The 27,189-nt window shown below is 36.1% G+C and overlaps 1 protein-coding gene across 2 annotated transcripts in view; it reads left to right on the forward strand.

The window, feature by feature from the left end:
- Positions 1-27,189, forward strand: part of LOC106060264 (uncharacterized) — a 72,354-nt gene that overhangs the window by 8,259 nt on the left and 36,906 nt on the right. For both annotated transcript variants that reach the window (XM_056024377.1, XM_056024378.1), the window contains exon 2: positions 18,870-19,072. In XM_056024377.1, coding sequence (XP_055880352.1) covers positions 19,012-19,072 — 61 coding nt within the window. In that variant the 5' untranslated portion in view covers positions 18,870-19,011. The remainder of the gene's footprint in view (positions 1-18,869; positions 19,073-27,189) is intronic.

A 27,189-nucleotide genomic window follows, 5' to 3' on the forward strand; every position in this document is an offset into this window, starting at 1 on the left:
ACTTTGAATGGTCTAAAATATTGTGATGTCGGATTTTCAATATCTTTTCTAGTTTACGAGATCTAAACGGGACGGACGGACAGACGGACAGAAATTTCGCACAAAACTAATAGCGTCTTTTCCCCTTTCGGGGGCCGCTAAAAATTAAAAGAACGAAATATAATTTTGACATTTTACGTCACAACCACAACCTCTCCTTTACATAGAATTATTATGATGGGAAGGGTGTTTTGTTTTGGTGATGAAGTCTTCAGCTCTCGGATGTTGAGCCTAGCGTTTTGAGTTCAAATCCTGCCCAATGACTAGATGGACCAAAGGTCCGAACCTCCTTGTCACGTTGGAACGAAACATTGTCTTAATTAAAATGTCGTAAATCACAAGATAGGACCTAATGACAAAAAACTACAACAATTTATTTTAACCCACACCGCCAGCCACCTCTCTGGAAAACGACAACGCCACTAGTTCTGGGCTAGAAGAGCTCACTCTTTTGTCAACAGAATAGGACAAATGTAGTAAAGCGGTCCGGTTCTGACATGGTCATTCTGTACTTTGGGAAGTCTCGGTCTCCATTCTCCCCTTTCAATTTGTATTGGTATCTGAAATTATTGAGGGGAGGGGAGAAAGTAACGCTAGCTTGGCGTTGAACTGGCCGCACGACACCCTCCTGATAGTTGGACATAAAACAAGTGACCTCTGGAATCCGGTTCATGGACTGCTAGTACCGGAGGGAAACAAAATTTTTTTTGTAAAATGTATTTTAAATCGTGAAGTAAAACAAACACTTCCAAATGTCTGTCTAACTACACGTTTAGCAGACGTCCCATTCAGTATTGCTGTTTGTGTTTGTTGTTGTCTACATGGAGGCCTAAGACATAACAATTCAATCTTGTCAGGTGAATTATGTGTTCCTTTGTTAGTTTGTGCAAGCATTGTATGGCAGAGAGAGAGAGAGAGACAGACAGACAGACAGAGAGAGAGAGAGAAGAGGTAGAAAGAAGGAGAGAGAGAGAGAGAGAGAGAGACCGTGCATGTCACGTAAGATAGTGTATGTGATTGTGATAAGGAACTCGCGTGTCTGTGTGTGTACTAACGTAGACTGTGTTTGTCTACTTGCCAACATTTTTTCTGGTGAATGAGCGAATCTTTCGATCTTTCTGCACTACTTTTTTTGTTGTTGTTGTGTTTCGTTTTAAGTTTTACCTTTTTTTTTCCTTTCTGCACACGTAATTATGAACACCCACTGATCTAAACACCCATTTAGAACAAACAAAAAAAGATTTAAAAATTCGGAAGCAAATTCCATGCTGATGTTTAAATTAACTCAAAGCGTCGTACCTTTTTTTTTTTACTAGAAAAGGTGTTAATTAGAGCTATATAGATGTTAATGACAAGTATCTCGCTATTACTTGGTGTATGTAACAATCTACGTTCTTTAATGATGAAATTATAATTCACGTGTTAATTATCTTCTTTGAGAGTGTGTAAAGGAATATATTCAGTACAAATATTTGAAAACAACACGCAGAGTGTCGTAGATCAAAGATACAGACTGAGCTCTTCATGTTTAGAAGTAAGTTTTGTAAACTCTTTAGGTATGCTACGCTAGTTAACAGTCTCACTGTGTGTATCAGACATCATGTATGGCCCATTCCGTTGCTAAAAACGCCACAGACATTTTAGAATGCAGTGCGAGTGGACCAGTGTAAAAACACATCGTTTTGGACCAGTTCTTTTTCGTTTGCATGTAGCAGATAAAGACAAGGGCGGATTTAAGGGAGGGCAGGAGGGGATACTGCCCAGGAGACTCTGCCAAAAAAGGGACCTCCACAATAGAGATAAAAATATTTCCGAATTTCGGTTGATCAGAAACGTTTAGTTTTTTATTTCTACATTTTGTTTTGTCGAATGTTTACCGCCAAGTTTTTAAATCTGACCAAGTTACGTCTGGCAACACTCGTGGTCAAGAAGTGTCCACTTGCAGCATGCTCTTAATATGTAAATAGATATAAGCATTATTAATAAGTGGTAAGTGGATCTTTATTAAAGGTTTTGAAAAAGTGTAGGGGCCTCTGGGTCTTCACATATTTAAATCCGCCCCCGGATGAAGGCCTTGTCGCCCAAACGTTTGGTATAATAACTCTGGTCCAGCAGATATTCCTGTGTGACCAACTGAAATTTTATATTGTAGTTAAAAAAAAAAGATATATGTCTCCAACCACTTTAAATATGTGAACCAGAATTTCCACAGAAATATTTTTTTTCCCCCATTTTAAATAATGTTCCCAGTGTTCAAATGTTCCCAAGTCCTATTTACTTATTAATGATTCTGAACGGATGTATTTGTAACTACCGCGCTGTGTAATGTCTTTGAATAGATTGGTTATGCCCCTTCAATGGAGACACGTACTCCTAATTGATTCGTCCAAGATGGAGAATGTTTTCTTAAAGGGAAACAACTAAGCTACATAGTGTTTTACGCTAAAACACATACACATAAAGCACACACACAAACACACACACACACACATATCTACGTAAGTTCACTTTTGAAAGCCTGTTTAACAATCAATGTCGTGTCAAGAAACGCTTCATTGAATGCAAGTATTATCATTTTTTTAACGTTTAAATATACAACAATATCCTAAAGTCTTAACAAACTAAATTTAGGTCTAAGAACATTTGAACTATTGAATTATACTCTCATACCATCACTTTTTCCTTTATCATCTACTGGTCAAGTGATATGCTCTTTAGGCTGTCGTTCTATGGTCACGGTGATACCTGGTTCGAATCCTGCCCGCCGGCATCCCCAGTCATTCTGCAGTAGGTTTGGGCTAGAATATAATTTACCTTCAAATCTGAAAAGAAATCCGAAAACAGTAAAACCATTTTAAACCATTATAGATCTTGATGCAAGATTGCGGCTCCTTTTTCATCAGACGACAGAAATTATAAGGTCGAGTTTAAGGTCGCGAACCTCTGCGACACACATACACTTTATGTAATTTTAAATTTGATTCATATTTAAAAGCAGGCAAACTTAGTCCCGGCTACATTTGAGAGAGTGTGTTACTCCGAAAGAAATATAGTTTCAATACTTTTTTCTCTTTAATCAATCCTAAGTCTTAAAACTGCCCAGATTTAGCGTCAAATGAAAAAAAAACAAACAATAACTTCCAAACGTGCGAGAACCCAGTTCTCCTAGAAATGGCTAGATCGAAGTGGTACCTCTAAGCCTACCATTTATCTCTCTTCCTTCTTATTGGGGATTTTCCATAGTCATATATATATAGGATTTTCACACAAAAAGTGAATCACAGTTTTCTGTTCTTTCTTTACATTAAGACTTTTAAGATCCCGTTTACGTTCTTTAAGCAATCAAATTCATAGAAAAAGAAGAGAAAGCGATGTGACGAAATGGAAACTAAAGAAACACGTAAGAAAATGAAAATTAGATTTTTAAAAAATAAATAGATCTGCAGCTACCATCTCTGGAAGAATTATTTCATGGAAGATGCCTTTCAAAATCTGAAAGACATTTTGCGTCCATTACATAACAGCGGCATCAGAGTGACTAGAGTAACACCTTTAGTAAAATCACTAAATTTAGAAAGCCTTCAGGACAGAAGGCTCAAAAGTAAAGTAGCAATAATACATAAAACACTGAACCATAATCTTCAAATACAAAAACAAAATTTAATAAAATACTCTGAAAGACACAAAGATAAAGGCACATTCCTCGTCCCATATGCTAGGACAAATTTGTACAAATACTCCTTCTTCCCTAGTGCTATTAGAGCATGGAATGGGTTGCCTGAGCTAGCCAGGAAAACCAGTGACTTGGCAGAATTTAAGTCATTGGTTAATATGCATGACTAAATGCATGACGCGTAGGACGTAATCATCTTCTTTTTTGAAGTAACGTCTGTATTATATAAGATAAGATAAGATAAGATACGGAGGAAGTGGTCGACTAGAGCTGAGATAATTAAAAGCTCCTTTGTTTTCAGTGTCAGTCAGGGTGTTTCAAGGTCGTTCGACGTCCCCAAGCAGTACAAAGGAGCCACCGAGGAGCGCTGGCTGTGTGTGACTGTTTTGTTCTGTTGTGTGCATGTTGTTTGTGTTTGCATCTATATTATTATTGTTATACGTACAGTAGTCATGCTGATTAATTTCCATTAATACTATCGACTGATTCCATTCACTTTCACGCTCACACACAAACACATTACTAAGACTTACACGCTTGGTCACATGCACACACATCTTCTACACATAGACACACATTTATCACACACACACATCTACCACACACACATCTACTGTATATGTGACAGCTCACAAAAGTGTTGAAATGCTTGGGAACAAAATCAATTCTATAGGGAAATAATCATTTAGGTAATATTGACGAACCACTTGGGGGAAGGGAACCCAATCAAAACAAACAAGTGAAGGACGAGGTCCCACAAGCCTGGCTCTTCTGTTTGTCACGACTCGAAGTCGAACTGACAAATAAAGAATTGAACATAAAACCTCATCAAGCACTTTCTAAATCCGGAGTACTTAATATTGCCTTTATTTCGGTTTCCGGAATCGTCACTGCATAATTTGTTAACAGGATCCATCAATCGATCTAGCGATATTTAATAATATGTGGTAGGTTACAAGGATCATGTCATGATGGTCGAGGAATAGCTAACACTATCGAAGGTAGTCTAGTAGTTCAGTCCTCCAAGTCTTCCTTTAAATTTGAATTTTCTCCCCAGATTTTGATTTTAAAAAATCTATCCTGGTTTCTTGGGTAGCTGTTGTCTGACGAGGAAATTAAAATTATTTGGTCATTGTTTTTATCTTTAAGTATAAGAGTGAAATGGTTATGGAAGGTGAGATGTTAACGAAGCAGAATCAGGTCTTTCTTTCATAATGTAAACCTTTATAGTTATAGTCACAGATTACACGTTGACTGTTTATTGGCCAAACACAATCATATTAAACAACAAACATAGTCATATAAAACATAAACATATCAAACAACAAACACATCTTTCAATTAGTTCATTTCATGTACTTAAACAAGGTTACAAAGACAGTTTGTGTGTGTGGAAACATAAACTCAAAATCGGCCCCAGAAGTGGTCTACCTAGAGTCTTCACCAGGATTTGAACACGGGACTTCTGGTTCCATGTGCTTTACCACTTAGCCACATCATCTCCATAAATTCATTTATCGTACACTTATATTTTTTAAAGCAATAATTGTTAACCTTATCCATACATTCAAAATTAATAACTTGTTACATGTAACAACGAGAATCTAAAAAAAGATTTATTCTTCTTACAAAATTAAGATAAATTGGCAACACGAAAAAAAAAATATTCTTGACCTATTTTAGTTAGGTAGTGAGCTAGCTAGAAATGACTTGAAAGACTTGGAGTAGGTCTACTTGGACCAGACATTCCCCTCGCAAAATAACAATTAATATCTCCATTGTCATTTGTCATACAAACTGGACATACATCTAGACCTAGATTTAGATCTAAATCTAGATTCAAGATCTAAGTCTACGTCTAGAAATAGATCTAAGTCTAATCTAGATCTAGCCTAAGTGTAGATCTAATTCTAGATCTAGATCTAGAACTAGATATAGAATCTTGATATAGAATCTACTATATCTAGACTAGAACTCTTATGGATTTACTCGTTAAATCTTGAAGTTACTAGACCTAGGCCAATGTTATGATCAAGAATAGTAGGCCTTTTGTTACCGTGTAATGCCATTACTAATAGCAATGGTGTACTATTCTGTTCGTATCCGATTCATTTCTTAATGTGATATTATTGTTTACTTAATAAATAAATCTGCACCCCTAAGCTCTCAGAAGATAAGTTATTGCCTTAATAATTAAAACTTCGTTCAAATTATTAATACATTTATTATAAATATATCTAGATCTGTGCTCTATTTAGTCTTATTTAGCCTATACTGTCAAGTGTAGGCCCCTATAAAGAGGATATGTCAAAACTGCGCGCTATAAAAGTAGTTTGTTATTTTTAGAACTTATATCTAAAACGAAGTTCGTATCAAAGTTCTTTTTTAAAACAACATTTGAATCAGTATTCTATTCAATGAGTTATAGTTAATAAATAGAAAATATATTTTTTAATGAACCATTGACACTTTTACCATTGTGACCTTACATGCAAATTTTTTGTACCAGTGCGCGAATGTATGAATGAAGCTTGAGTTATTAATGAAGAAGTCCAAGTTACCTCCCCAGAAGTTTTTTTATTGAAAAGTGGTGTAATTTTTTGAAAAATCTTCTTGCATATATAATTTTAAAAATTAGACGGTTCACTTTCGGAAAAGAAAAAGTAGCCGTTGCATCAGAACTTTGAATGATCTAAAATATCATGATGTCCGATTTTTTTTTTCTCTTCTAGTTTCAGAGATATAAACGGGACGGACGGACAGACAGGCCACACAAAACAAATAGCGTCTTTTCCCCTTTCGGGGGCCGCTAAAAATTAATTTCTCAAAATTGATAGTTTCTTTGAATTTTCTTTCAAAACGAATTGTGTAAACATTAAGCACTAAAAAAGAAAAAGAAAGACATTTTCACATTTATCTTGAAAATGAGTTTCACGTAATAAAAATGTTCTCCTTTCAAAATTACATAAACGTTATTTTCCCGACATGCTCTGTTTATATTAGATCTACGTCTAATAGCTTGCTCGACACATATTTACTTAACATGTCTATGCAGGTAATGTAGGCAAGAGTTACGCATCTTAAGAAGTTATTTCCCCTAGTGAACAAATGGCACAATCGTGACAACGAGCTGTTCGCGTGACCAGAAGATAATTTGTAAGTTGTTGCTATCGATTTATCAGACAAACAGAAAGATGTTAACAATCGTACTAATAGTTCGATACACCATTGTGTAGATGCTGGATGATTATTGACTGCGTATTGACTGGACGTGGGTTAAAAATGACATTTTTATAATTACTGTTGTATATCTTTGCTGCGCATGGATAGCTTTATTAATAAATAGATTTATTTACATTTTAAAAGCATGCTTAATAAATTAGAGTATTTTAAATAAATTAATTATGAAGTAAAATTTAAAGTTCCCCTTTCAGGCCTTGCGAGCTATGGGGCAGATGATGTAAAGGTTGTTTGTTTCTTTGGCTCACGGTTTACGAGTGTGTCATTTGGCCAGCACGACAACCATTCGCTTTTACTTTTCCCTAAACTAATTTCAGGTACCGATTAGAGCTGGGTGGACTCAGAGACACTCTAACTAATTTCAGGTACCGATTAGAGCTAGGTGGACTCAGAGACACTCTAACTAATTTCAGGTACCGATTAGAGCTGGGTGGACTCAGAGACACTCTAACTAATTTCAGGTACCGATTAGAGCTAGGTGGACTCAGAGGCGCTCAAACTAATTTCAGGTACCGATTAGAGCTGGGTGGACTCAGAGGCGCTCAAACTAATTTCAGGTACCGATTAGAGCTGGTAGGACTCAGAGATACTCTAACTAATTTCAGGTACCCATTAGACCTGGGTGGACTCAGAGACACTCTAAGAGACACTCTAACTAATTTCAGGTACCCATTAGAGCTGGGTGGACTCAGAGACACTCTAAGAGACACTCTAAGAGACACTCTAAGAGACACTCTAAGAGACACTCTAACTAATTTCAGGTACCCATTAGAGCTGGGTGGACTCAGAGACACTCTAACTAATTTCAGGTACCCATTAGAGCTGGGTGGACTCAGAGACACTCTAACTAATTTCAGGTACCCATTAGAGCTGGGTGGACTCAGAGACACTCAAAGAGACACTCTAAGAGACACTCTAAGAGACACTCTAAGAATCTCGAAATTAAAAATCCTTATCTCTACCAATGAGCTTGATTTACTATTTTAAAAAAGAAAAAAAAAAACTTTGAGACTCACTAGAACATTTAAAAAATTTACCCTGAAAGTAAAGAAATCATTAACTATGTAAGCATATTTATTTTACAGATAATATTTATTGGCTGCAACTAGGTCAGTCATGTCATTTTGTTGACGTCAGAGATAGCTTATTGCACCAATCGGAAGCGTCGAATTAGTGACGCCAAGATGATGATAATTTTTAGTAATAGTTGTCATTTGCTGAGCATGGCGTGAGCCACTTAATTTCTTTCTCAATGTATTAATTTGCGGTAAATATTTTTTGCAACCTTAGCGTTTGACTTTACTGACACACTTATGTGTGTAGTGTTAGCATGTTGTTTTTTTTTTTTGTTTTGTAAAAATCATGTGACACTGTTGTACTCGAACTTACTCGTTTACTTTTGTCTGTACATGGAGATTACATAACAAAAATTTTTTCATTCTATTGAATATGTCTAACATATTCACACAGAGAACATAAAGAACACTGAGAGAATATATAAAACACCGAGAACACATATAACACAGAGAACATCTAGAACACAGAGAACATCTAGAACACAGAGAACATCTAGAACACATAGAACATCTAGAACACAGAGAACATCTAGAACACAGAGAACATCTAGAACACAGAGAGCATCTAGAACACAGAGAACATCTAGAACACAGAGAACATCTAGAACACATAGAACATCTAGAACACAGAGAGCATATAGAACACAGAGAACATATAGAACACAGAGAGCATATAGAACACAGAGAGCATATAGAACACAGAGAGCATATAGAACACAGAGAACATATAGAACACAGAGAGCATATAGAACACAGAGAGCATATAGAACACAGAGAGCATATAGAACACAGAGAACATATAGAACACAGAGAGCATATAGAACACAGAGAACATCTAGAACACAGAGAACATCTAGAACACAGAGAGCATATAGAACACAGAGAACATATAGAACACAGAGAGCATATAGAACACAGAGAGCATATAGAACACAGAGAGCATATAGAACACAGAGAACATATAGAACACAGAGAGCATATAGAACACAGAGAGCATATAGAACACAGAGAACACAGAGAGCATATAGAACACAGAGAACATATAGAACACAGAGAGCATATAGAACACAGAGAACATATAGAACACAGAGAGCATATAGAACACAGAGAGCATATAGAATAAAACTGATAATAATTCCTGCTCGATTATGTTTTCGACCTTCTTCAATTATCATTTCGCAATACGTAGGAGATATATCTAGATCTATATAAATTGTAGACACTGAGTCGATCAGCATTGCGACTTTGTTTCTAGACTCGAAAGACAGCTCATTAGAATCTCATATTTCCACTCATCTTGCTGCCCACCTCCTCCCCTGCTTTAATTCTAGCTTTGTGCCTGTTGTTTTTTATAGTTAACTGGAGAGAGAGAGAGAGAACGAGGAGATGTGTGTGTTTGTGTGTGTATGAGAAATAGAGAGAGAGAGGAGGGGTGGGGGAACACAAGCGCTGACATTCATTTGTGATTTGGCTTATGGAACACTTTCTCAAGTTGCAGTTATCCAAAATGTGGGTTTGAGGTCCGCCATGAGTAAAGAACTCTCATGCAGTCTGTCTATTCTCCAGCAAGAGCTTTCGTTATTCATGTTTGGTCTTGGTAGGTTTCCACAATTTATTTCTAGATAATTTCCGCGAATCGAGTTTCTTATTAATGATTCCGGTCGAGTGAGTTGAGAATGCTTGAAGCCTCTGTATAATTGCATTGAACAAACATTACAATCACTAGAAGAATTTGCTTACATTTTTAAAGGAAAACACAATAGTAAAACATTTACTTTTACAGTAGAAAAGACAAATTGTATTGTTGCGAAGTTCATAGAAGTAATATTTTATTTAAGATTAATTTAAATTACACAAACGTTCACATTGATAGTGATTTTTTTTTTAAATTCTTTTTGGATGTAATTTCTTTTTCTAAATCATTTGTAATACTTTCTAACGTATTATTCTATTGTAATAGGGTGCGGTGGCTGAGCGGTAAAACGCTTGGCTTCGGAACCGGTGGTCCCGGGTTCGAATCCTGGTGAAGACTGCGATTTTTAATTTCGGGATCTTTGGGCGCCTCTGAGTCCACCCAGCTCTAATGGTTACCCAACATTAGTTGGGGAAAAGTAAAGGCGGTTGGTCGTTGTGCTGGCTACATGACACCCTCGTTGACCGTTGGTCGCTGAATCAGATGACCTTTACAAGGTCTGAAAGGGAACTTTACTTTTTTTAATAGTTTATAATGTCTCTCCAAATACAATAGTTTATGATTCTCATGTTCTATAATACTAGCAGACACTTGTGCATATTTGTGAGGAATAGTTGTTGTGATGGAGCGAACAGCTAAAGTGCTCCATTCTCGTCATTCGTAGGCGAACCCCATAAGCATTGCGAGAAAACTTTAATTGGTGATCTCTTTAAAATCATATTGTTTTTAGTGATAAATGGATACTTTTCCGTGTCATTAATTGATTGGAGTAGACAGATCTTTCGTTGACATAGAAGGCCTGAACACTGACCTGCAACGTCAGAACCTATTGGCAGTTTAGACCAATAGCTCGTTGTCACGTCACAGGTCTGTACGACATAGTCTAGCTTTATGGAATAAAAAAAAATTGCCTTTTATCTTTGTGTCTTTCTAAGTATTTTTATTAGTTTGTGTTTTTTAAATTTATTTTTTATATTTGTTAACTTTTTTTTTTACAAATTGTCTATAACATTTGAATTTGACTTAACTTTTTATTTATTTTTGTAGCTTCTATCATAATCGGCTACTCGGGGTACTTCCCCACATTATCTCCGATTCCTTGCACCCTCCCTGCTCTACTCTGTTGACATTATAGCATTAAAGGGAAACTTTACCAAAATTCTCTGCTACTATATTATACTGGCCCTAGTTTTGAATCGGCTCTGATATTACACTGGCTCCGACAGTAGACACCACTGTTCATTAATTATTCAGTCACAGAGATGCCCAAATCACAGGAGCTGCTCGGATCAATACATTGTAGAATAGATGTCTATACAAGTTTAAACATATTTCATACTGGAGGCATTCTGTCCTGAACAGATTGGAGCAGATCTTGAATAATCAGTTTGTTTGCCTTTTTATATCTTAAATGACCAGTGACTGAGATTCGTGGCATGATGACCTGTATTCTTTGATTCACTGACCATCTTTTCTGAACCGTTAACAGGCTCTAAGTACTCCTTTTTTCATAGTGATTCGTATGTTTTGTCCAGTTACTTGTAAATGTGTGTCGTTGTAGTTATCTTGATAACTTGTATGTATGTATGTGTATGTATGTATGTTATTGTTCTCAGTCGTAGAACGACTATGGTTCATCTCAGAGCACACTTCCTCATTTATGTATGTATGTGTAAGTATGTATGTATGTACGTACGTATGTACGTATGTATATGTGTGTGTGTTTGTGTGTGATGCCAACTTAAAAACTTCACCCCAATTAAAATGTCAATCTATACAAAATAGCAGAAAATGTGTGTCAGTTTCTCTTGTCAATCTAACGTCGAAATAAGCTAACAAAGAAAGCTTCTAAGTGTTGGTTGCTATGTCAACTCCCAAGGGAAACAATCTCTTTACTAAATCGTTTTGTTTTGTTGTTGTTTTTTTTTGCCGCAAGGAATCTTACTCTTTTTAGAAAGCATCTATTATACCGTATAGACTATAAACGTTTTACATCCAGAAATGACTAACCTTTGCAAACATTTTTCTACGAAATATATAACATACGATCATAAGAATAATAAAATTAAAGTGATATAAAAAATAAACGTTTATTGAGGATTCTCACGATCAAATAATGAACGCTAAGGACGTCAAATATTACATTAATGTTACCAGTGAAATATAAAAATAAATCAACAAATGGAAACGCTTAGAGACTTTGACTCTTCAGCGCTAAAAACACAAAAATATCAAAAACCTTTTAAGATCAAAGCATATAAACAAGTCCTGTAGTCTGCGCACCTGACACACCAAAAAGAAATATTTATTTATTTATTTATTTATTTATTTTTATATTTATATTTATATATAGTTGTTCCGCCTTGTATGAAAATCTATAATAATATAATTAAATAAATCATGTTATAAATAAATCTATGCGAACATTGTCTATAACAGGTCTATTCCTGACTCTGGTAGACTATATCAGCGCTACTAGTTGATAAGGGAACGCGAAACAAAGAAGAAGACGTCTGTGTGTACTGTGTAGTCACCCAGTGAACTTCTCTGTGTATTGTGTCTGTTGTTGTTGTTTTTAAAGTGATATAACAATATAATAAGTCAATACTACTTTATGTGCAAGTACTATTGTAAATTAAATATTAATATTTTAGACATTGAAAATAAAATTTAAAAAAATAAATACCAGTTTGGGGATCCAACCCAGCACATGTTATATTAACTTTGATATCCTGCCATTATACTATGTGCAAAATTTTAGCTTGAAATAAATGATTTGAGTTTTTGACTTGAGACTATTGAACTTTTGACCATTAGTCTTACTTGAACAGATAATAGCTTGATCAGTGAATTTGATCTGCACTATGTAAGTCGCCGATGTAACATTAGCTGAAGTCAATGGAAGGGGGAAGTGAGTGTATTGAAAAGACCATAAACTTTTTTCTTTAAATTTTACATTGTACTTCATTTTAACGCCGAGAATTACATTCTTATACACTTATGGTTTGTGTTTTCTTAAAACAGTTCAAAGTACTGTTTTTATAAGAGTCACATATTGTACAATAGTACATTCGATATATACACGAGTAAGACTATTGTTTACACACTGGACATACAGTCAATCCTGTAACTTGTAACATAGTAACCAATACTTTAAAATGTCAAAACATCAGAAAAGCATTGTGTAATTTGTGATTCTTTGGTACATGTCAAAACCTTTCTTCAGGCCAGTAACGTCCGTTTCACTTTCCAATGTCAGTGCAGTGATAATAAAAAGGCTTGTCTTCGAGTCCGAAGAATAATGCGGAATGCAGAATTTCCCGTGGCTACGCAGCTATGACCTACATAGTTTGCCACACCTAGCGCAGACATAACTATTGTCCACCTGTAGTCGATTTAGATTTTATTTTCGCCGTCTACGTCTATCATCGGCAGCGGATTATCTTTTGGTCTCAAATGTGTATCCCGCGGCCTTTGTAAGTGACCTCCAGCTGTCTCGCTCTGAAGCCGCATGCAAACAGGTGCATTCCTCTACGTCAGTTAAAGCAAGTTGGCACCTAAGCTGGTCTTTAGGGCGTGTCGGTGGGGCACCTCTGTTACGTCGACCACCTTTCAGCTCACCAAAAAAAAAGATCGTCCCCCATACGGGATACGTGCCCTGCCAAGTGAAACTGTTGGACCATAAGAAGTCCCTCTATTCTGTCCATACCGGCCTTCGCAAGGACATCGTTGTTTGTAGTGCCACCGTATATCCACGATGGAGTGCAAGCATCTTTGGTGAAAGTCTTAGTTGCTTTCTGTATAGTAACCATGTCTCAGATCCATATAGAAGGGTCTAGAGAACCACTGCTTGGTAGACATTGATTTTTGTAGGCAGGCGGAGCAATTTATTTCGCCAAACTCTGGCCTGGAGGCGTCCAAAGAGCGGTAACAGTGAACTAATGGCTAATGAATGAACAGGAGGATAATGAATACATGTAAAAAAGGAACAATGAAGTCTGATAGATTTAGAACTCTTAATTATTGACATTCCTAAACAGGTTGACACTTTTGTTCTTGTCATACCTGATATTGACATTTTTGTGTTTCTATTGATGTAAGATTAGTTATTATTAGATCTAAATATAAACTGCTTGACTACCTTACAAGTGTAACGCAGGATACAGATTTCTGTTGACACAGTGGAGTCGGAGATCACCATTCTCGTTTTCAGAATGAATTCAAAGAGACTATAGCAAAGCATTACGTCACGCGGATTAATACAGAGAACAGAATAGTCACGAGTTTATACAACACAAACGAAACTTTGTTCTGAGAGTACAATTATTCTTCCATTTTGCACTGTAACGTTTGTGTGAGTGTAGAAACAAGTAACAAACCAAATAAAAAAAAAAGTTATATAAAAAAACAACATTCCTTCTTTATGAAGCTGATGTTAAACGGTAATTTCTGATTCTAATTATTTCTTATAATTTTTCAATATGCAGAGAGTCTTTTAATTTAGTTTTACATAATCAAATTCTTCTATTAACATTTTTATTTGCGTCTATTTATTTATTGAACTCATTACTAAATACAAAGAAACATTCGAGTCCTGTGCGGGAATTCCCGTTGAAGGAGTTTTTTTAAAAAAAAAAGACTTAAGGTTAAGCTAAATTAACTTTTAAGATGAATTTTCACAATTTTTTTTTCTAAAGATATACATGAAGTCATAAATTATTACATTTCTAGGCACATCACTAGGGCTGTTTTCCAAATGCCCGCCCAGTTTCCACCCAGTGTACTTTTTCAAGCCATGAAGAGTTGGCAAGCTAGGAAATGTAAAAAAAAAGGAGGGCAGCTTAAAAAATGTGTCAGACATTATCCGGCAGATAGAACATCATGTATAGATCTAGAGATAAAATCTAATTACGTAGATTGTATCTTCATTCTTTATGTACAGTATCACCTCCCTTGTCAGCGCGAGCATGTAGTGTTTATATGTGTCAGAGAGTATTAGTGTGTGTAAGTGTGTTTTAGTTCTTTATCTCAGAAATAAAAGTTGCCAAACAATAACCTCCGTAAACAAATACAGCAATACATTATTTTTTTTAAAAAAGTGTTGTTTTATCATGTAAAAAGTGACACATATAGCACCGTTGGTTAGAAATGGCACCATTGCTTAGTGACTAGGGTCTGAAAAGAAATGTTCTGTAACATCATTACCTAAAAGTGACACTATTCCTAAAATGAAACCGTCTCTTGAGAAGCAGCTGAGCTATACTTCTTGAGAATGAAAACTAGACAATGTTTGTATTCAGGGTCGACCTTTACTGATTGCCCCGAAATGCTCTCCGCGCTTCACAGGAGCCCCGCAACTTACATTTAGCTTATCACGATCAGTCACTTATTAATAATAAAAGTCAGGGCCAGACATATTCTGCCAAATACCACCAAAGCACCGTTAGAAATTTTAGCTTATCTGTTCATCGATTAAAGATACACTGCTTTACCAAACTACTTTTTTGTACATTGTATATTTTTAACAATACCCGTAACTGTGGCATCTGATGAAAGAAGCTTCTCGCGCCTCAAACTAATCAAGTATTGCCTGAGGTTAACAGTTCACGAAGATAGATTGAACAATTTGGTAATCTTTGATATAGAGTGTGATCTATGTAGAAAACTGAATTTTATGACTTCGCTAAAGTTCGTAAATTAAATTTGATCGCGATTTTGTACTTAGTTAAGAATGAATAAAATGTAAATAAGAATTTTTTTACTAATACAAATTCTTAATTGTCTTTTATTATCCTTATCCCTACCCAATCCGTTTCGCATAGGGCCCCACAATTGCCAGGGCCGGTTCTGATAAAAGTAATATCTAAAAGCATGCCATATTTAGAAGAAAGGAATAGAGAACTTCTAAATTGAATCTATTTTCCAACTTTAAAAAACAAATATATTGACCCACTGTATACCCAAAACTGCATTTCTTTATGACGAGCATACAACAATCGAGCACTTCGTAAGATTTGAAGTAATGTCAGTAAAAATGTTTTTTTTTTTTAAAGTTAAAGTTGCTGGACGCTAACATTTTGATACTGTTAAAATCTCTTTAGTGGAGCCATCCTGCTTTGCCCCAATCCGGCAGTGACTAGACTAAACTAGTTTAGATTAAAAAAGGACTTCCTAATTGACAGAGTTATGAAATTATAGGTATAGAACCTCAGGATAAAAAAAGAAATTTGTTGTTTTAAAAGTTTGAAAATAGATTGAAGTTGAAAGAAGACAAAAATCCACGAGTGGCATCTCCTTCCTATTATAAATAGCCGAAAAGGTTACAGTTTCAGAATTTTCTTTTTTTCTTTTGACTACAGAAAAGCATGTGTTGATGTCGCTTGGTGTTGGTAATCGGATTATAATATGTCAGCCACTCGAGCCGGAAATAGTTGCCACCTCCGGCTGAATCTGAATATCAATATTTATCAAACTTTGGATTGAGTGCACACCACTTGCTTTGTTTCACTAGCGGGCCACATTGCGAGGTCTGTTGTGCTATTTAGATTCAGTGGTTACAAACACGACGTACGTGTTTATTCTAGTCAGAGAAGCTCAATTGATACATTCAAAAGCACAAACAAACGGATTTTTCATTGTTGTTCTAGTGTTCTGCACATTTTTGTTGCCAATTAATCATTATCTCTGTGAACCTTTAAGTGGCATCAAATATTCACGTGCTCGGCTACCGTTTCCTTTACTTTCAATACGTCTATAAAGTTTCTTTTATGTGAATGTGACTGGGAATGATCGTACACATCGTATAATTTTACAAAGCCTCTTTCAACTCATTCTGTCTGTCTGTCTGGTATACACGTTATTTCTTCCACTTCCCCTTCTCGGATCAAGTTGAAACTTTGCACAATTATTCGTAGTTGATGACAACACATTAATCAATTAAAAAATTAACTAATTAATCAAAAATTAATTACATGTTTGATTTAAAATAAATGGTGCAATTTCATTCAATATAGGTTAGATTGTGTTTTTTTTAAATTATTTTACTTGTTTTGGAGTTGTATTAAAAGCACCGAAGTAATTTTTTAAATTAGTAAAAATCCTGATTCATATGGAAACAATCAACTAGGAATTTTATTTTTCAATGCAAATTGAAGATTTTTATTAGACCGAATGACTCACAGCTGTAGTTTAGCTCAACCGCTTCTCTAGAGGATGGTTTATGTGGATGTTCTATGACCAGCAAAACGACTTGATGATCCATTTCAAACTACGTTGAATCAGAGTCGTGAATTTAGTCTTACAAAAACAAGTAGTTTTGTAACCAGAACTCAAACATTATCTCTTCATGTCGGTAACAGAGACACTATGAATCACTTACAAACACTGTGAATCACTTACAAACACTGTGAATCACTCAAAGACATTGTGAATCACCAAGATGTACTATGAATTACTCAGAGACACCCTGGATTAATTAATTTTATCCTTTAAACTATATTTTCTATATACCCTTTGTCTTTGGAAATGTTGTCTAGGGCGGCCTACCCAAACAGGTAAAAAAAAAAGAGATAAATCCTTTTCTTCAATGGCAATGTCTTCCTATGGCATATCTTGTACATACAAACTTGTAAGTCTTCTCCAACAGAAAAAAAAGTTTGTGCTAAACAATGCTTAATGCGCCTCACAAGACGCTAACAACTTCTGAGTCGTGACAGATTTGTAAATGAAGCCATTTATAGTGTCTCGGACTCTGAAGAGCAATACTAACACCAGACTCAAAGATTTGCTTAAAATTGCTCGTGTTTCAATCGATGGAAATGAGCAACTTTTTGTTTCCCCAAACCAAATTTGAATAAAGATGTTGTATGTAAATCGCACTTTAAAAAAAAAAAAAAAAAAAGCAATGAGACAAAAAATAAAATAAAATAGGAAAATTTTAGTTCACTTTTTGGTGTAGGCCCCTAGCCGATGTTCAAACATATTTTTTTATAAAGGATTTTCACTTTTTAGCTCTGCTGAATCTAATAGTCTAAGCTCTGCTGAATCTAATAGTCTAAGCTCTTCTGTTTATAACATACAATAATTTCACTAAGGAGAATGCTTTAAGACGGCAATGAAGGAAAGTTTATTCGAATATCTACTACTACGCATTTAGTTATTGTCGGGATACACAAACTGTGCCATGATACAAACATGCTACTCATAGCAATATGATATACACTATACTTGATATATATAGTCCGAAGATTAATGAGGAATGCAGTACTTAATACTTATACATAGGCAAAAGTAATGTTCCCCTTTCAGACCTTGCGATCTATAAGGCAGATGATGTAAAGGTCATCTGTTTCTGTGGCCCACGGTTAACGTGGGTGTCATGTGGCCAGCACAGCGACCAATCGCCTTTAATTTTCCCCCAACTAATGTCAGGTATCCATTAGAGCTGAGTAGACTCAGAGGCGCCTAAAGGTCCCGAAATAAAAAATACCAGTCTTCACCAGGATTCGAACCTAGGACGCCGGTTCGGAAGCCAAGCGCTTTGTCGCTCATCCACCGCGCCTCTCCTTAAGTAAATATACATAATACATCATGATACACATTATACAACATGATACAAAAGGATACAACATGATTCACAATGATAAATGTTAATTAATATCTCAGAGAAGAAAAACTGTTCTCTGTATAGTAGTTACCCAAAACTTAAGGGTGGAACCTCCTCCCTATTTCAACTTCTTGGACTCCCACTAACATGTTAGATACCTTGAGGATATCGCCAATGGTTACAAAGACACTAACATGGTAGATATCTGGGAGATGTCGCCCATTGTTACACAGACATCGTCGTCAATAAATAGAAATAACCTCATGGCGTACATTGATTGAAAAAATAACATCTATTGATTCTTGTATATATACACATCGAGGTCTAGCTGTTTCTAAGACGAAACGCTTCTTTTGAATTTGCATAATTAAAGGCATTATAGTTTAAGATTTTATCACTATAAATGTATCTAGAAAAAAAATACATTAACGGTGAATGTAAAAAGTGTGTTGCTTAAGAAATGAAAGCAGGTCGAGTTATTTCTCCTTTCTAATCCAATGACACTTTCTGAGTTCAGTAAGTAACTCTTACTTCTCTTTACAGTTACTGGTTGCCATGGAGCTACGGTGGGACCAAGAAGAAATGTACTGTGATAAGTCCACACATGCTTACGTGTGGTGACTCCTCACTTGCCTACTTATGGTGACTCCACACATTTTGAAGCTTCTAACATTGATCTAGGAGAATGGGCAACCATGGCAGCAGACGTGACCAAAGATCGTTCAAGAAACATGGCGGCAAAGCAGGTCAGTACTGCTGGCTTAATCTTTAGACTTGCCAGGCTTTGCATCAGAAGCAACCAGTAGATCATGTATTTAGGAATCATTTCGAATGTGCACAGGAGTGGGTATACAAAGCTCAGAACAAAAAATGCTTCTTGGCACTGTCGCAAAGTGCATGTCTCTCTCCCCTTCCCCAAACTAAACAAATCAGCTTCGTTCCAGAATGCTTCACTTCCTAAGCAGCAATAATAAGTTGTTGTAGACATCGCTAGAACTGTAGAGCTGATGTGAGTGTTATAACTGTAGAGCCGAAGCAGGACGTTTTGGCGACGCCGTTTTGGCGACGCTGTTTTGGCCCCGCCGTTTTGTCGCGAAGGTCATTTTGTCGCGAGCCGTTTTGGTGCTAAATACATTATGTACGTTTATTGTATTATTTCTTTTAAAAGAATTATTCATATCTATGTTTTGCATGAGTGTTTGTGTTAAGACATATTTTTCACGTAGGCCTACTAAATGTAAATGTGTGTTTGTTTTTAACATTTTCTTGAATAAACATTTTTGCTTGTGTATGTGTGTTTATTAAGAGGCACACTTTTATTTTCAAAAAAAAGTAAGAGCTTTAGATGTTAACATGGTTCTTGTTATATTAAAGTGTGACACTTAGCCAGTTCGTATATTACACTAATGTCAAATAAAAAAAAATCTTTTGGAAAGAAATCCAAAAATGTCATCCAGTGTGATTAGCAGAACTCACATATAGCATGTCATTACCATTCAGGAATCTGACTTATTATAGGCCTATATTCATGAAATAAGCAAAACCTTTATAATTAAAAAAAAACAAACAATTCGCTGAACGGTGTTAGAATTCATACTATACATACAATAGTATGGTAGAGTGAAATAAACATTGTTATAAAAGCTACGTGCTTATTAAATAATCGTCAAATGATATCTCGCGCCAAAACGTTCCGTCGCCAACACGGCTCGCGCCAAAACGTTCCGTCGCCAAAACGGCGGGGCCAAAACGTCACGTACCGTACCGCTGTAGAGCTGATGTGAGCGCTATAACTGTAGAGCTGATGTGAGTGCTATAACTGTAGAGCTGATGTGAGTGCTATAAATAGAGCTGATGTGAGTGCTACATCCTGAATGTGAGTGCTATATCCTCGGTGTATTATTAACAACACCTGAAGAGCTAATGTGAGTGCTACATCCTCAATGTGAGTGCTACATCCTCAATGTGAGTGCTACATCCTCAATGTGAGTGCTACATCTCGGCGTGTTATCGATGATACATTACCATCCATTTTTCCTGCTTATTAAACTGGCAACAAAGTCCAATTCGAACTTGGAAACAAATTTAGCGAAACAATTATACATTTTGTTCCTGTACGTTTTATCAGCTAAAAAATGTTCCTTAAGAGAACATTCAGATATTGGGTAACGACTAAAAAAGGGGGGGGTGATACAAATGTGTTACGTTTTGTTACAAGGGGGAGGAAGGTCTGATAAACTGTTACGTAACAACATATATATTCCAATGAAATGACAGGTAGTGTTGTCCCTTGACTTTCTTAGATTGGCTAATACTAAGTTGTTGTTGTTTTTTAATATTGATGCTATATCCTCGAATCACGAGTTTTCCGGCGGCCGCACGATGTATCTGTACAATATGGGGAGAAAACTGAATAGGTCTTTGAAGCGCCGAAAGTAGTCGATAGTTTCCTCCTCATTTCTATAGATACCATGATGAACAGTGTGATTTGGGAAAAGGAGAATTAATAAATGTTTTATGAAATTCGAAATTTTGTTATGTTACTCTACCCGGAGTGTGTGTGTGGGGGGGGGGGTAATTGACTTTTGTTACGATTTGTTACAAGGGGAAGGGGGTAAAAAAAGTTGACTTTTGGCGTTACGTGTTTTTCCTTACGCCTCTCGATACCCAAGCCTCTCTTCTACATAATCACGCCTCTCTTCTACATAATCACGCCTCTCTTCTACATAATCACGCCTCTCTTCTACATAATCACGCCTCTCTTCTACATAATCACGCCTCTCTTCCACATAATCACGCCTCTCTTCTACATAATCACGCCTCTCTTCTACATAATCACGCCTCTCTTCTACATAATCACGCCTCTCTTCTACATAATCACGCCTCTCGTATTTTTCTCACGCCTCTTGATCCCTAAGCCTCTCTTCTTTTCTCAACCCTCGCACATTCCCTCCCTCACTTTCTCTCTCTCTCTCTCTCTCTCTCTCTCTCTCTCGTACCCTTCCTAAGCTTATGATAAGATTTACATACATGTAAAATATTTAATAACATTGAGAGACATTGTATGAAAATATCAGTTTTATGAATGTTCATTAGTATATCATTCCTCTAATGTCTTTGATCTGAACATTACTAGAAGTCCAAATAATATTTTCACTGGATCATCCATTCCGTCAATTTTGTTTTGCTTCAAAGTCCAGAGAGCTCTTGAATAAGGGACATAATTACATCCCGGAAATTTGTTATTTTAAGGAAGCTTGGTTGTTACAACAAAAAGATAATAGACTATTGATTTTTTTTTAGGTATCAGACAATTATTTGTAAAAAACAAAAAAACTCTCAAAGTGTAATGTCTCATTAAAGATGCTTTTTAATAAATTGAATTTGGCTACCAAAAACATCCTGAACCTTTGGTTATGTCAACGCGATATGTTGGTTTGGCAATCATACGGCTCAAAAGTTCATTCTAAGAAAAAAAAAAAAAAAAAAAAATCTAGTTTACAAATATTGCATAAAAATTGCTAGAGCTAATTTTAATGCTAGACAATTTCAAACGAATGCTGAGGACGCATCGTAATCAAATTAAATGTTTTATAATGTATTTTAGTGAAACTCCTACTGTAATGTCAGTTAGCACACTTTAACTTGTGAGAGTCTAGTAAACTGGCAACCTTACAAAGGGTACTACCGAAAGTATTTGCATAAATGTACCTTATTACTTAACTACTGATATGAATATAATAAAAACAGAGTCGAAGACCATGTCCCTCTAGTATGGCTTTAATACACTGAATGACTACACAACACACATTTCGTGAACACATTCTTACGGACGAGTTACAAGCACATGTAAACATAAGAACGACAACCGATACAGTATCTAACTTTCATAATAACTACCAATTAAAAAAGGTTCCTAAGAGACATCTATTGGTCAATGGACCTTATTCACCAATCGTAAACAAATAACATTTAGCCACGTGATAATATTGATAAAACAACGAAAAAAAAACTGTCACGTGACAGCCTGTGTGTATAACGTAATTCGTATAGAAGAGATAGAGAATCACGTGGCTAATTGTTGTTTGTTTACGATTGGTGAATGAGGTCCATTAGCATGATGTTTACTTTGATATGTGTGTGTGTGTGTGGGGGGGTACTTTTATTTTTGTTATAAAAGGGGGGGGTGCTTTAGCTTATAATACTAAGAAATATGGTCGGGTTGGTTAGAAACGCTCACTATGCCTCAGTGTCTCCTAGTTCGAAGTCTCAGTGTCTTAAGTTCGAAGCTTCGGTGTCTGTAGTTTTAAAGCGTCAGTGTTTGTCATTTCAAAGTCTCTGTGTCTGTGAGCTCTACACCTCTATGTTTGTGAGTTCTATGCCTCGTTGACACTCGCACTCAGACGCCACGTTAGCAGCTAAACCACTTCAAACACACGTGATCAGATTCTAAATTAAAGCCCACTATTAAACCCACAATCTTGAAAGAAGTGCCTCATACTACTATACACCACACAACCCAAGTCCATGGTAAAATTCCTCAAAAGAGTAAAAAAAAAAACCTTTGAGGGGGAGGCAGAAATGTCTGGAAGCTAAGAGCCTCGAAATGGTGATGTCGCCATTAGATGATCATTAGGGGAGGAACATAGAGCCTAGGGCGAATATCTCTGACCACTTGAGAGGGAGTATAAGAGGAGAACGAGCTAGAGGTGAGAGTGTGTGTGTGTGTGAGAGAGAAAAGGAGACAGAGACAAAGGAGAGATTTATACAGATAGAGAGGTAGAGAGACAGACACAGAGAGACAGAGAGAGAAAAACAGAGACAGAGAGAGACAGACAAATAGAGAGAGAGAAACAGAGAGACAGACAAACAGAGACAAAGGGAGAGACTTGCACAGATAGAGACAGACACAGAGAGAGACACAAAGAGAGAGAGAGAGACTGAGAGAGAAAAACAGAGACTGAGAGAGAAAAACAGAGACAGAGAGAGACAGAGGGAGAGAGAGAGACAGAGAGACCGAGACAGAGAGAAAGAAAGACCAGAGTGAAACTGAACAGAAACCTATTGTAATTTTACGTACGCTTGACCTCACTAAATGTTGGCCTTGGGTGATGGCTATAGTATATAATCAGACGAACCAGAGACAGTTCTTACTATTAGAAAGTAGTTGGGACGATACATCAGAATGTTTTTATAATTTACTTGTTTTTTTGTCTCAAAACAAAGACGATCAAAACGACAAGGTTTTACACACAACTATTCGCCCTAACCTACTGGGTCCTCCGTTGTATCGAATATGGCGACATGTATACTATACAATGTATACAGTGGAGAGCTTGGACAAAAACAACAACTCTTGTTTAATTGTATAGAAATGGAGCAACGCTGGTTATTACAATCAAGATTACAAATTGTCTTTTCCTGGCACTTTGAATCATTAAAAAAAACTCACAATAGATAATTAACAATGGAAGCTGATCAGCAGGATATTATTTCACTGCTCACCAGGACATTAAGTGAAATCAATGTTTTAACGTAGACATTATCTCTGGAAACTGCGGAGTCCTAAGGGTCTGACCTGACATTCTAAATATACACATTAATTGCCTCCCTTTTTCTAGTAAAATGGTTTATGTCCGAGACGATGGATTTTCCAGTGTAGCGCCTCCATCAGTAAGATAGAATGAACACTGAATGAGAGTACAATGTTTCGTCTTGAAACGTAATCATTAAGTGATTTATCGGGATTAGATCACGACTATTGACATTAGGTTCGGTTCGACTTTTTATACTATTATTACACCCCAGCCTCGCTCGTTGATTTGTTTCTAGGCAATATGTTGTTTGTTTTGGCTGGTAACGCCACACTTTGTTTCACTTCCAAATAAAATGTCCACTTTTTAACGATTAACATACTTTTTAGCCCGCGAATTCTAGCATCCGTTACATTGGATCGTCCCTCTCTCTCCCCCTCTCTCTTTACATTAAACATTGTCTTTTACTGATTGCATACTTATTTAACTATTCAATTGATTCGTTATAAGAACAATTGCCAGATGTTTCAATTTCTAGTGCCTTTGCGTCGTCTGGAAGTGTGGTAAAGCGCTTGGCTTTCGAACAGAAGGGCCCCGGGTTCGAAACCTAGTGAAGACAGGGATTTTTAATTTCGGTATCTTTAGGGCGCCTCAGTGAGTCCACGCAGCTCTAGTTGGGGAAAAGTAAAGGCGGTTGGTCGTTGTGCTTACCGCATAAACAGAAGACCTTTACATCATCTGCCCCATAGATCGCAAGGTCTGAAAGGGAAATTTTAATGTACTTACTTTACTTAGGTCTAGACCCCCCCCCCCCCCACCGATGTTACTTTCTGCTTCTGGTGAACAGTTTCTGATTTGATACCTCGTTGAGCAAGATCTCAATCTGTATTATGATGTATCTCCTTCTTGTAATGTAACTTGTAACAATGTAACAATGTAACTTGTAACAATGTAACTTGTAACAATGTAACTTGTAACAATGTAACTTGTAACAATGTAACTTGTAACAATGTAACATAGTGGCTTGTAGCAATGTAACTTGTAACAATGTAAGATGAAACGCGCGTAACGTTTTGTCCCATACTGTCCTAAGGGTTTTGTTAAGTTTAAGATTAAGTTACGTGATACAAAACACAATGGAAAAAATTAAAGCACTTGGAGGGGGGGGGGGGGAAGGTAACAATTATAAAGTAAAATCTATAGAGACCTAAACAAAGAAAACATAGAATAGAATATTCTCTAAACTTACAATTTCAACTTATTAATGCACAATCTTACATTCTCATTTTTTTTTTATTGAATTTTAAAATAAGTTTTGCAATGAAGTTAGAATTTTGCTCTTTTGTCGTTAGCATGGAAATGGTTTCAAATATCTTAGGATTGTGTTCAACGACATGTGCATGTTCTTAAGGCGTACAGCTGGCTGAAGACACACTCGTCTATTGTAACTTACATCTCCACATTGATCTATTGTAACTTACATCTCCACATTGATCTAATATAACTTACATCTCCACATTGATCTATGTAACTTACATCTCCACATTGATCTATTGTAACTTACATCTCCACATTGATCTATGTAACTTACATCTCCACATTGATCTATTGTAACTTACATCTCCACATTGATCTATTGTAACTTACATCTCCACATTGATCTATTGTAACTTACATCTCCACATTGATCTATTGTAACTTACATCTCCACATTGATCTATTGTAACTTACATCTCCACATTGATCTATTGTAACTTACATCTCCACATTGATCTATTGTAACTTACATCTCCACATTGATCTATTGTAACTTACATCTCCACATTGATCTATTGTAACTTACATCTCCACATTGATCTATTGTAACTTACATCTCCACATCGATCTATTGTAACTTACATCTCCACATTGATCTATTGTAACTTACATCTCCACATTGATCTATTGTAACTTACATCTCCACATTGATCTATTGTAACTTACATCTCCACATTGATCTACTGTAACTTACATCTCCACATTGATCTATTGTAACTTACATCTCCACATTGATCTATTGTAACTTACATCTCCACATTGATCTATTGTAACTTACATCTCCACATTGATCTAATATAACTTACATCTCCACATTGATCTACTGTAACTTACATCTCCACATTGATCTATTGTAACTTACATCTCCACATTGATCGAATATAACTTACATCTCCACATTGATCTACTGTAACTTACATCTCCACATTGATCTATTGTAACTTACATCTCCACATTGATCTATTGTAACTTACATCTCCACATTGATCTATGTAACTTACATCTCCACATTGATCTACTGTAACTTACATCTCCACATTGATCTAGTGTAACTTACATCTACACATTGATCTATTGTAACTTACATCTCCACATTGATCTATGTAACTTACATCTCCACATTGATCTATTGTAACTTACATCTCCACATTGATCTATTGTAACTTACATCTCCACATTGATCTATTGTAACTTACATCTCCACATTGATCTATGTAACTTACATCTCCACATTGATCTACTGTAACTTACATATCTACACATTGATCTAGTGTAACTTACATCTACACATTGATCTAGTGTAACTTACATCTCCACATTGATCTAGTGTAACTTACATCTCCACATTGATTTATTGTAACTTACATCACCAAACACCAGGTTGAGATATTCTGATCTTACTTACATCTCCACCCACGTCATCGCTAGTCTGCTTCAAGTCTCACCTGCCCAAACCCCCAGATATATCCTCAATGATACTCACCAGACCCACCTATCACGACCCACTCACACAACCAATGCCAGTTAAAACCGCTGGGCCCATTTCATGAGTTTGTGTTCCAGACTCAAAACTCTCTATCCTCCCTCAGGCCAGGTCTTGTGTATGAACCTCAAGTGATAATGAATAAACAATCAATGTCAATTCTGTACCCTCTGGGGACGGGCCAGAGTAAACGCCTTTATGTACACACGCCAGAGTAGATAAGTCTACAGGTGTTTCATTGGTCACGACATTCTCAAGTCTGAGTAAATGTATGGCAGAGGGAGGTTTTTTTTGTCCCAATATAAATCCATTAACAGGAGACGTCAGTATAAACGTCTCTATACATTTTTAAAACAAACGTCAACTTTGTTAAATAAATAGTTTAGTTCCAAAAGAACAACTTTATCTAACTTGCATTTTAATACATACTTAGGCATAATAAAAGATATAAAGATATGTAAATAGGGCGCAAATAATTAGTCCAAATAGAATGTTTTTTCTGAGAAATGTAAAATACAAGCTATTTTAA

This window comes from Biomphalaria glabrata, chromosome 3 (genome assembly GCF_947242115.1).
Source record: "Biomphalaria glabrata chromosome 3, xgBioGlab47.1, whole genome shotgun sequence".
NCBI classification, from domain to species: Eukaryota; Metazoa; Mollusca; class Gastropoda; family Planorbidae; genus Biomphalaria; species Biomphalaria glabrata.